General features: G+C 38.0%; 1 protein-coding gene across 8 annotated transcripts in view; it reads left to right on the top strand.

Moving 5' to 3' along the window:
* Positions 1 to 9452, top strand: part of LOC106522667 (kinesin-like protein KIF1C) — a 37545-nt gene extending 28093 nt beyond the window's left edge. For all 8 annotated transcript variants that reach the window (XM_014015764.1, XM_014015768.1, XM_014015767.1 and 5 more), the window contains 8 exons: positions 200 to 279; positions 1152 to 1227; positions 2326 to 2405; positions 2765 to 2871; positions 3042 to 3125; positions 3264 to 3444; positions 3558 to 3630; positions 5690 to 9452. In XM_014015764.1, coding sequence (XP_013871218.1) covers positions 200 to 279; positions 1152 to 1227; positions 2326 to 2405; positions 2765 to 2871; positions 3042 to 3125; positions 3264 to 3444; positions 3558 to 3630; positions 5690 to 7213 — 2205 coding nt within the window. In that variant the 3' untranslated portion in view covers positions 7214 to 9452. The remainder of the gene's footprint in view (positions 1 to 199; positions 280 to 1151; positions 1228 to 2325; positions 2406 to 2764; positions 2872 to 3041; positions 3126 to 3263; positions 3445 to 3557; positions 3631 to 5689) is intronic.
* Positions 9453 to 11662: the final 2210 nt, after the last annotated feature.

Below are 11662 nucleotides of genomic sequence, written 5' to 3' on the forward strand. Positions count from 1 at the left end.
GTCTTAAGTAAAGATCTAAAAGAAAACAATGATGCAGCCTGTCTAATATTTAGTGGAAGGGCATTCCACAAACTGGGAGCCCTGACCATAAAAATGCAGAAATGTCAGCTGAAATAAAAAAAAAAATATCCTCTATGTCAATAGAAAACTAAACCCATTTAGCCTCCAGTGATAACTATTTGTTTGCCTCTGTTTCCAGGAGTCAGAAAAGATCATTGCTGAGCTCAATGAAACCTGGGAGGAAAAACTACGGAAGACCGAGGCGATCCGAATGGAGAGGTCTGTATAACCAGACCAGATTTGCTCATTTACCTCTGGATCTCTCAAGTGGGGAAATGTGTGTCCTACATGTGCATCCACCTCCATCAGTCTTAAYTGGGATTCAGAGTCTGTCTGAATGGCATGTCAAACGGTCTGTTAGCTTTGGGAAATCTCCCCCACACCCTTTAAAAATGGGTGTGTGTCATCCATTGTCCTTAACTTGTCAAATCAGAAGACCCACAGTTCATACCTACCTTGAACTGTGTGGCTGACTGATGTCTCTCTTTTCCTGTTCGTGTCACCCAGCTTTTTGAAAGAGCTGTATGTACCGTAAATGCAGTGCTCTTAGTGTTCCTTGGAGAGACTACTTGAAAATATGCTCTGAAAGCTGTAAATGATGGGTCTCCCTTCTCTGCTTTCCTGTGTTGTTCAAAATAGACTATTAATGTTTGATTTCTAACATTGTCAGATAGCAAGTTCCTAAAACCTGTAATGTATTAATTCAACAGCCCTGCAGTGATTTGTCTTTTCACTGATCTTTGTTTTGTTTCCTTTTTTTAAATCTGCACTAGTGCTGTCTATGTCCCCTGTTTTCATCATCACACACCGCTGCACAAACACCCTTCTCCTATGTTTTTTCCTTCTTGAGTCACTCATTCGTGGCTGCAGACTGCAGCCCGTCTATTTTCTGAGTCATACCACAGACCACTTACTCTAATGTTGAATATTCGCTCTCATCCTTGTCTGCTTTTCTACAAAGATGACCTTTGTAAAAAAAAAAAGAAAGAAAGAAAAATGTGTAAATAAATCCTGGTGCTATAAATCCATGCAAGAGAAAATACACAACATGCTGTGAAACGATCAGTGTTTTTGTGTATTGCTTTTTACAGAGAGGCTTTGCTGGCAGAGATGGGTGTGGCGATTCGTGAAGATGGCGGCACTTTAGGCGTGTTCTCTCCTAAAAAGGTAGGATGGAAAAAAAAAAGGTCAAGACACAAGCACTGAAGCAGGAGTGATTTTTCAAATATCCTGTGGGTGGGGATAAGTTACCCATCCTCCATTATTTAAATTTTCCATGTCATCTTTTTTTCCCCCAATGATGATCCTCCCTGTACTGTCTGGTTTGTGTCCTCTCTTTATCATTTTATGTTCTTTTTATTCTCTTACACTTTACCGACTCAGCTTAGCCACGATGGGCCACTTGATGATCAGTTTGATTGTTTATCTGCCAAGAAGGTTTGTCTAACTGAATGGATAGACAAAGCAACTTTCTTGCACTAGATTTAGCCTCATAGCTGACAGTTAAGTCTTTAAATGTAGCTTAGCATAAAAAATGTTCATTATTATTTTTAATTTATATGTTTCTGGACTACTTTTTATTTAATTGAAGTTAAGTCATTTAAACTAGGCTCTTATGGGAATGTAATGCTTTGTTCTAAGTAGATGATTCAAACCTTCCCCATAGCTGCCAAGATCTCTGCTGCATTAGACTGATTAGATTACAGGAAGTGGTGCTTTCTCCTCACTCTTCATATCTTTCTTGCAAGTAGCATCAGCATTGTATGAGAACAGCATAGAGGTGCCTGTTAGCAAAATCACCATTAAAACAGAAAAGATTAGATTAATTTAAAACGATAAGCACATCACTTTGGGGAAGCAGTTTTTTTTTTGAGGGGTGGCAATGATTTAAAACCTCGTAATTTTTTTTATCTTGTAATTGTTTTTTCCTGTTTATTTAAATCTTTATATCCATCATTTTTACTTTCTTTCTTTATTTCTTTCTTTTCACTCTTCCCTCCCCGGGTTAGCATTTCAGAGAGAAACCTTGTGATCTCTATACAGACTTTAATGGGGTATTTTCCCCAAAAAAGGTTGGTTGTTTGGAGTTGTAGCATATAGATTTAATGGTAGAAGCTCATAACTGAGCGTATGTACATTGTGTCTCTGAAAGGAGCGGCTGTGTTTGATGTTTGATTTTTAGTGTTGACGTTATTTCCACACAGTTTATTATTGATGTAAGAGTGTTTCTGGGATAAACTGCTGATCGTTTCTGTTCATCTGCAGACTCCCCACTTGGTCAACCTGAACGAGGATCCTCTCATGTCGGAGTGTCTGCTTTACTACATCAAAGATGGGATTACAAGGTAAAAAAAAAAAATCTGAATGAGAAAACTCATATTCTGCAAAGAAACATGGAGGGGGGTAGATTTATGTTTTATTTTATGAAAGAGGAACTTTGCATCAGTAGGTTAAAATTTGTCTGATTCAATCATTTTTGTCTAAGATTATTATCTTCTCCTCACTGTTCATTTTGTTCTAAATACTATTTTAGGCATTATTTTACATTTCCAGTAACTGATTCAAGTATTGAACGTTTTTGCGGACCTTAGTAATGATTAAAAGGTCCCATTTTATTTCTGACACAGATGTTTTTAACAGAAATAGTTGCCAATGCGTTAAAAGAGCAGATGCACTGTGTTCAAATGGCCTCTGGTTGTTTCAGAGTGGGTCAGGCTGATGCTGAGAGAAGGCAGGACATTGTTTTGAGTGGAGCTCACATCAGAGAAGAACACTGCATCTTCCGCAGCGAGAGGAACGCCAACGGAGACGGTGAGAGCTCATTTCATCGGCTTTATTTGCTTACATGTTTGTGTTGGTGAAAAATTACACCACTTGTGACAGTAATCCCAGCCTACAATCCAGAAGATATTTGTCTTTGTTTGTATAAAGACTTGCTTTACGGATTTACTAAAGGCTGCTGTGTTTGTTTTTTTCTGAAGTTATTGTAATGCTGGTGCCCTGTGAGGGATCAGAAACCTACGTCAACGGAAAACGTGTCGAGGATGCAATCCAGCTTCGTTCAGGTATATTTAAAGTTCATGAACAAAATATAAATATCTGTGTCATCTCTGGAGGTTTTGCTGATACAGCCGATTTGATCATATCTATAATTTAAGATGTTTGAGGTGTGCTTTTCTTGAGGACTTTATGTTTTCCTACAGGCAACCGGATCATTATGGGAAAGAACCATGTGTTCAGGTTTAACCACCCAGAGCAGGCCAGAGCTGAAAGAGAGAAAACTCCAACCGCTGAAACTCCTGTGGAGCCTGTGGATTGGACGTTTGCTCAGAGAGAGCTGCTGGAGAAACAGGGTATCGACATGAAACAGGAAATGGAAAAAAGGTACTCAGTCTGTCGTTGTTTTATTAACAGTCTACGTAGTTCTGCAGTTCCACATATGAAAGGTGTCAAACAGATATTTAATGTTCTTCACAATGTATTTTACACATGTGCAGGCTCACTGAGATGGAAATCTTATACAAAAAGGAGAAGGAAGAAGCAGATCAGCTTCTGGAACAGCAGCGACTGGTGAGTTTCGCTAAACTAGAAATAATGGCGCCCACTTTTTGACTTTTATTGATTTAATTTATTTTCAGTTGTTATTATTTATAGGGGTTTGAGGCAACTTTGTGCACATTGGGTTTAAGTTATAATATAGTGTTTCATGTATCCTAACTAGAAGCAGCCTTTTGAGTATTTTAGCTAGTTTGGTATTTGTGCGATTTCAGTTGAAATGTACTTTTTAGGAATATAAGTAGAATTCAAATTGATCGTTGTTTATGGTTTATTATATTTAGAGAGCGCATGTTTGTTTCTAATTTGATAGTTTAAATTGTTAGATTTAAAACTGAATAGTACTAATTTTTACTTTGAGCGCTTACGCTTGAGATTTATGTGTGAAACATATTTTTACTTTAAAAGCATGTCTGCTCTTCTTGCATGGAAGTTTTCCTGTTTGAGACGGATGAGCTTTTACTTGCCTTTCCCTTGAGTTTAACTGATTTTCATTAGCAAATTGAGAATTAGGTTGTTAAGCTTTCCCCTTTCCAAATTCTTGTTTTCCTTTTTCTTGCATCTCTTAAAGTGGTTCTGAATCTTGCAAAACAGCAGCCTTAAACCTAAATTTGACCTAAAGATTTAAATGATTTGAAACTGACTCAGACTTGGTAACTGATGTGAAGGTGCTGCTTTTGCATGATTTATGTTAATAGCATGTTTTTTCTAACTTATTCAATACTGGTTCTGGACTAAGTTGCAGTGTTTGTTGTTGAGTTGGTCAACTCTGAAGAGGCTGTTGTTTTACTTTGATTAGACTTCTTATCTAGTTTTCTTGCTCTGATTTTTTTTCCTGAGTTTCATCTCTTCAATGCAGTTGCTGACACGTCCAATGCATTGTGATAACTAAATTTCCTGCTGTAGTTTTTGACAGATAGAGACAATGTGGTTTCTCATTGACTTCTTCTACCTCTCTCCTTTGTCATTTGCACAAGCACACTGAATGCACGGTTCCACAACAAAGTTATCACTGCTCACAATTGAATCAATATATTCTGGTGGTTTTACGTGCAAACATAAGTTTCATATTCTGAGAGACATAACATGACAAATTCTGGCCACAAACAGTGTCTCATTCACAAGAGCTGAACGTCTGTACCATCTGGTTGTGATCTGTAATGTTCGTTGTCTACAAAAATGAGAAACTGCATTTTTTTTTTCCAACTAACAACTTCTTTTTGTAGTGAATTAACTTTTAACCCCACTTTTGTTCGTTCTCTCTACTGGCTTTCTGATCAACTGCAAGAACACTGTCTTCTAACTCACTGCTAATACTAAAGCCACTGCTGGACTAAAAGGGGAAAAGCTCTAAAGTCCATCTACATGCATGCCACTGTAGCATGTTTGGGATCCAGCTTTCTAATCACAAAACTTTCAGTGAAGAAGAGGAAACATTACAAAACATTACAAAAGTTCTCCAATAAGCAACTATTTTCTATTGATTTCTTTCTAATCATGATAGACATGCTTTACTTTTATTTTTAATATCAATATGCAACATTGGGAACTAATTTTTTAATACTATACACCCAATACAGTGTAAAWAAAAAAAATAAGAAAATGAAAAGTAAGATTTTTTATTGTTAATGTTTAGTAAACATAAATTCGTATGTTTAAGTCCACTTTACCACAAAATATGTTCAAATAAACCAGAAAGAAAGTCAATGAAGCCACAATTTTTTGTTCATTTGATTTTTTATTTATTTATTTTTTGTATTCTGTCTTTGTCTTAGTTATATTTCTTTAAACATTGCATGGTGCCATACATCTTTTACAGCACTGATGTATGCAAAATACATTATTTAAAAAGTCTGTCATCTTTAGAGAAAATATCAGCAATTTAATTAATAGAAAAGATCATCCTGTCCTGAATTAACTTCTAATTAGTTTGTGATTTAAGTTCCCGTGTTGCATATTCATACTTTTTTATTCATTCTTTTTTGTTTAAACCATCCTCGCCCTGATTTCCCATTGTAATTCTCTTTTTTTTTTTGGGAACCATTTGGTTTGTGTCCTGTGTTGTTTTCTCAAGGATGGAGACTCTGATAGTGGGGATGACTCTGATAAGAGGTCTTGTGAGGAGAGCTGGAGACTGATAACTTCTCTGAGGGAAAAGCTACCTCCCAGTAAGCTGCAGACCATAGTAAAAAAGTGTGGCTTACCCAGCAGTGGGAAGAGAAGAGAGCCAGTTAAGATGTACCAGATCCCCCAGCGACGCCGCATCACCAAGGACTCCAAGTGGGTGACCATCTCTGACCTGAAGATCCAGGCGGTCAAAGAGATCTGTTATGAAGTAGCACTAAACGACTTCCGCCACACAAGGCAGGAAATTGAGGCGTTGGCTATTGTGAAGATGAAGGAGCTTTGTGCGAGCTATGGCAAGAAGGACCCCAACGAGCGGGACTCGTGGAGGGCAGTGGCTCGAGACGTTTGGGACACGGTTGGAGTTGGTGATGAGCGCATCGAGGATGTTATCACGAATGGGACTCGACCCGGAGGAGCCGTTATGGATGATTTAAAAGTACACATCGATAAACTTGAAGACATCCTGCAGGAGGTGAAGAAACAGAATAACATGAAGGATGAGGAGATTCGCGCGCTCAGGAACAAGATGGTGAAAATGGAAAAGGTTCTCCCCCTCATCACCACAGAGGGCCAAGAAAAGCCCCCTCCTCCCAGCGTGGATTCTCCAAGCATGACCAGAACTCCTAGCCCTCGGGAACTAAATTCTCCTGTGCCAGAAAAGGTTGACCAAGAGGATGCGGATTCACAATCCAGCCAGAGTACAGAAGATGACGCCACCTTAAAACGAGGCCACATGCGCTGGATGCGCCAAGAGCAGGTACGCCTCAAGAATCTCCAGCAACAAGAGATCTCCAAGCAGCTCCGCCGCCATACCGGACCACACCGCTTTATACCTCCAGAAGACCGCAAACTGCGCTTTCCTTTCAAAAGTAACCCCAAGCACCGCAACTCATGGAGTCCGGGTACTCATATCATAATTACAGATCAGCAAGTCGTAGAGCTAAAAGTGCCCAAAGAAGCTGTGGAGGAGGAAGAAAGAGAAAGCCAGACAGAAGAAGTTGTACAACCAAGAGATAATATGGCTGCTTCGGTTATCCACATGACTCCTCCTCTGCCAGCCCCAGCAGCTCAGCGCAGAAGTAAAGACTTAGAGCAAGGCGTAAACCAGGGTCATAGACATAACTATAGAAACAATCAACACCATCAGCCCCATGAACGAGGCCGCAGCAACTCGTTCAATCACCGTCAGCGACCTTCCAGCTCTGCTGAGTTACTGCAGCCGTCTGAAAACAGGAGGCACACACAAGCCTTCTACCAGCCCCGTCACCACCAGAACCAGCCAGTGCTCCCATCGTCTCACTACCAACACCAGCCGTGTCACTACAGTAACATGATGTACACAGAAGGTGGCTTCCAGCAGTACCATCGCACTGACCATGCTAACCCTCCAGTCAAATTTCAGGCGCCTCCGCAAATGCGTAGGCAAATGTCCGCTCCTAATCTAAAAGCCAGCAGAGAGACAGCAGTTTGATTTTCTTTTTTTTTTTTTTAATTATTATTGTTTTTGGAGTGAAGAACTAGTTTCAGACACTTTGACTTGACAAACACATTACAGATCACAACAGCAAAACTGACTGTGGCTATGCACTCGATCTGTGTGTTACTGGTTTAATTATTGTATGTACTGTTTGAAACAAAAAGACATTTCACATCATCGCCATGATATTCCTCATTTTATCAGTTTTTGCTACGGTGTGTGTGTTTTGTCATCAGTAGCATTGGGGGAGTCATCATAAGGATTTAAAGCCAGCAGATGATCAGAGAGGAAAGGTTTTTTTTTTTTTTGTCTTTTGTGCAAGAGAGAAAATGTCACGCCTGTTTATCAGCATGTGCGACAATTCATGAATCATGCTTTGATTTGCCAAATTCTGCTAAAGGTTGAATTTTTTTTTAAGTTTACATTTTTACCATTTTAGTATTGAGTGATGATTATTGATGAATGTTTCAAGCCACTACATTATGACCTGCCGTTGCCCAAGTGTGAAACCGAAAACGGCTCATATTTATTTTTCTGTTTATCTTGAACTGAATGTTAGGTTGAGAGAACACATACTTGTGGCAGCATCTATTATTGTATCTCATAAAAGCATCATTCATATATCATCATTGGCCTTAATTAGCAATCAAAAGTTATTTTTAAACTTGTATTGGAAGTAACTTGAAGCAACTATTGTGTTTTTTTTAAACTGAGACTGAAATAATGGTAACTTTAAAAGGTATTAAAGTGCTTTATAGTGCACTCACTTTAATAATGAGACTTTCAGTTGTTTCTTTGTGTGAGCAGGGCTTCAGCTTAATTTTGTGCAGAAAAAAAAAAATCATAGCACCAAAATTGTCTTTTTATAACATACTGATTCACTGAAACCGTCTAAGGTAACTGCTTTGTTCCTTTATTGTTTATTTCTTTTTATGCATTGATTAGGTTTAAATCTGTAACTGCCACTACTTGTGTTACAGCAGTTTGCACTTAAGTCATGGGTAAGCTGATGAATTAGCCTGGGAGCACACTAATGGTGACTTTACACTTCACTTGATTCCTTAAGTTTTTAAACCCCACCCACAAGGTTATTTTTCTTGACGAGAGTTATCTTTGAGTCCTCACTTGGAGTTCTGTGAACCAYTGAACAGAAACATGCAAGGACACTGAAATATCTCACATTTCAAAGGAAATTGCAACTCTAAAAGTTACTTTGTAAAGTCTAGACATTTCAGAAGAAATTTTTTTGTATCAAAGTAACACATTAGACTGACCAGTGATTTTGATTTGATTTTTAAATGAGTTTTGTGGTTCATCAAATAAGCACAGAACTCTGTGTGTTTAATGGATTCCCACTGGGCATTGCCATGGTTTCCAAAGTCTGGCCTTAAAAAAATGTTGGAAGAGAGACAAAGACTCAAAATGTTTGCATAATTGTTATTCAGGAGAAATATCCATATCAAAAGACATTTTGAGAACTGCCTTGTATTAGCTTAGTACAGTCAACTTGAAAATAGAGTGTTTGTACATAGACTCAGCTACCTGTGTATTTTTGTGTTTTAGCTGATGTTTTTGGTTTAGCAGCAAGCTAACCTTTTTTTTTTTCTTGCTGCACTTGTTGCTTTAAAAATCCCATGAACCATTGCTACTTAACTACAGGTGTCCTTCAGAAAATTCAGCCACATGGGAGAGGCCTTTTCAAAACTATCAAAATGTTAATGGAGTGATAAACATAYATATAGTTTTATACTTTTATGTTCTGACCGTATATAAATATATATTCTGCCTAACTATGCCACTTTGACTATCCTTGCATGCAAAAGCTTATGTTTTTTCAGCCTTAATAATCGCTCCTTTAACAAATGTGATGTAGCTTTTGCAACCGGGTAAGCTGGAAAGTATACCCTATAAAATGAACTGTTGTACAGTCCAGTGTTGTTTTGACAAATCCATATACCTGTCAGGTTTCAAATCATCGTCTAAGTGTTGTAAGTCTGTCTTTTGAACCAACAGTGTGTGTGTTTCGTTTAGTATTTCAATTTTTTTTGTTGTGTACAAAGTTGTGCTGCTTCTTTATCGAGCATTTTGTCCAAACATATTTGAAAGAGTATTATTTTACACATTTAAAGGACAAGTGAAAGGATATAGCACATTTAAGTGTTGCTGGAGGTTTGTTTTCGAGAACATGACTGAAATAAAGTGACCTGCTTCATGTGCAGTTATTTGTACCTAATTTGTTGTGTTTATTTGCTGCTACAGAGACAGAATCAGAAGATATGTATGAAATACATATAGATCAGGAATAAAGATGTAAAAAACCCTCAAGTTAAAATGACTGTATTTATAGTTCTATCAAAAACTTTATTACACTTTGTTTTTATTAGTACAACCTTATATCTTGAAGTAAGGTTTAAAGTAGTGTTTATGAACACATATAGGCGGTTCCTTTATAAAATAAAAATCCTTTCAAACATGGTTAGCCATGTGAAACAACTTAATTGTGGCTTATTTCAGAGAATTCTATCAGCTTTACTTATGAAGTGTTTTTTCTGAGAAACAGAGACTTGGGGTTGTTGGTAGGACTGCAGCAGGGAGAAGGTCAGCCACGAATGAAAAGGCTGCATTGTTTTCCCAGAAGACTGTGAACAAACAGGATGAGGTCATTGGGACCACAGCGTGTCCTTCTCTGATGCTGCTGATGATGGCGCCCCTCATTGGATTACAGTTGACTCAGCTTCGGCCAGCACCTTTCATTCTCCACTGCAGCCATTTCACTGGTTCAGAAATTGAGTCGTTTCATTCCTTGCACCACTTCCGGAATTTTATTTTTCACTTTTCAAATAAAAAAGAAAGTCAGTTTGTGTTTCAGCTCTTTGTTTTTTATGCTAATTAGTTATTCATTAAGATTAATAATTTTAAGTTATACAATTTCTGAAAAGTTAATATTTTGCACACAGTACATTGAAAAATTTGGCAGCTTTTTAAATATAAAATAACGGAGCAAAATTGAACAAAAAGCATTGATGAGCAAGTATTTATTCTCCTTTTTACATTATTAATCATCTGAAATCCACAGTTCCACATTCATGAACATGTTTYATGTTCAAGCTGATAAAGTCTCAATCCAGCAGCGCTGGTCTAATAAACATGAGACCCGCTGTGGGGCGTATTCTGGTTGAGCTGCGGTTCTCATGGCTCTCGGAGCTCGCCTGTCGTTGCAGCTGATGGACAGCTGTCTGTGTTCTCCTGTGTGTTGGTGTCCAGGTTTACGAGAGCAAACTGCAGGAACTTCAGAAACAGGTGGAGACTCGCTCTCTGGTAGCAGAGACACCTGATGAGGAAGAGCTGGAGGAGGAAGAGGAGGAGGAAGGTGTGTATGACTGGGATTTTAGCCCTGAGGAGATTTCATTTCTGCAAGCCACAAATGTAGTTTGTATAAAAATAACTTTTTTTTGGTTGCCACCATTTGTCTCCAGAGCCAAAATTACTTGGATGTGCGTATATACTTTTATTTATTTAGCATAATATCACCTGTTTTAAAGCATTAATGATATGCTACTAATCATCCATTAAATCATATCAGATATAAACATCTTCTAAATAATTTTAAATTAAACACATTTATAAACTAACAGTTCGCTTAAAATCCAAAGAACCATTTTTAAAGTTTGTGATGTTTGAGCCCATAAACATCTAGTTAACATCTTCTARCCATTGTTTCACTTTAGCTAATAATTTCAACTTAACTATAAGTGTTGTGTCATCTAAGCACTCTAGGTAGCTTAGGTTGTAGATCAAACTGCAGTTGACAAGTTTTTGTCTAAAGAATTAGAAGAAAACAAAAAAAATTGTTTAGCTTGGATTTTTCAGAAGCACAGCTTATTTTCCACATCTTTCCAAATTGATTTTTAATTTTTTTTTAGAAATTATGCTTTGGAAAATCCCTGAATACTTTATACCCTAAAATTCAGTCGGAACTTGCAGGAAAAACGTACAATAAAGGTGCTAATATTTTGTAAGATGCTTAATTTTGCTATGCTTCACTACCTTGAAGCAGAATAGATCTATAGAAGAATGACAGTCGAAACTCCTGGTAAGGTGCTTTTTAAGGGGTGTTGGAAATATTTGCTCTGCATGTGTTTTTAATCTGTGCTATGACTAATACATTAATGTCACGTCTGTCTTCTGTGCTTCCACAGTGCCGTGGACTCAGCATGAGTTTGAGCTGGCTCAGTGGGCCTTCAGGAAGTGGAGGTACCATCAGTTCACCTCTCTGCGAGACCAGCTGTGGGGCAACGCCGTCTACCTGAAGGAGGCCAATGCMATTAGTGTGGAGCTAAAGAAGAAAGTAAGCAAATCTACACTCACCGGCCACTTTATTAGGTACACCACGCTAGTAACGGGTTGGACCCCCTTTTGCCTTCAGAACTGCCTCAATTCTTC

This window comes from Austrofundulus limnaeus, unplaced genomic scaffold (assembly GCF_001266775.1).
Source record: "Austrofundulus limnaeus strain Quisiro unplaced genomic scaffold, Austrofundulus_limnaeus-1.0 Scaffold134, whole genome shotgun sequence".
Lineage (NCBI taxonomy): Eukaryota > Metazoa > Chordata > Actinopteri > Cyprinodontiformes > Rivulidae > Austrofundulus > Austrofundulus limnaeus.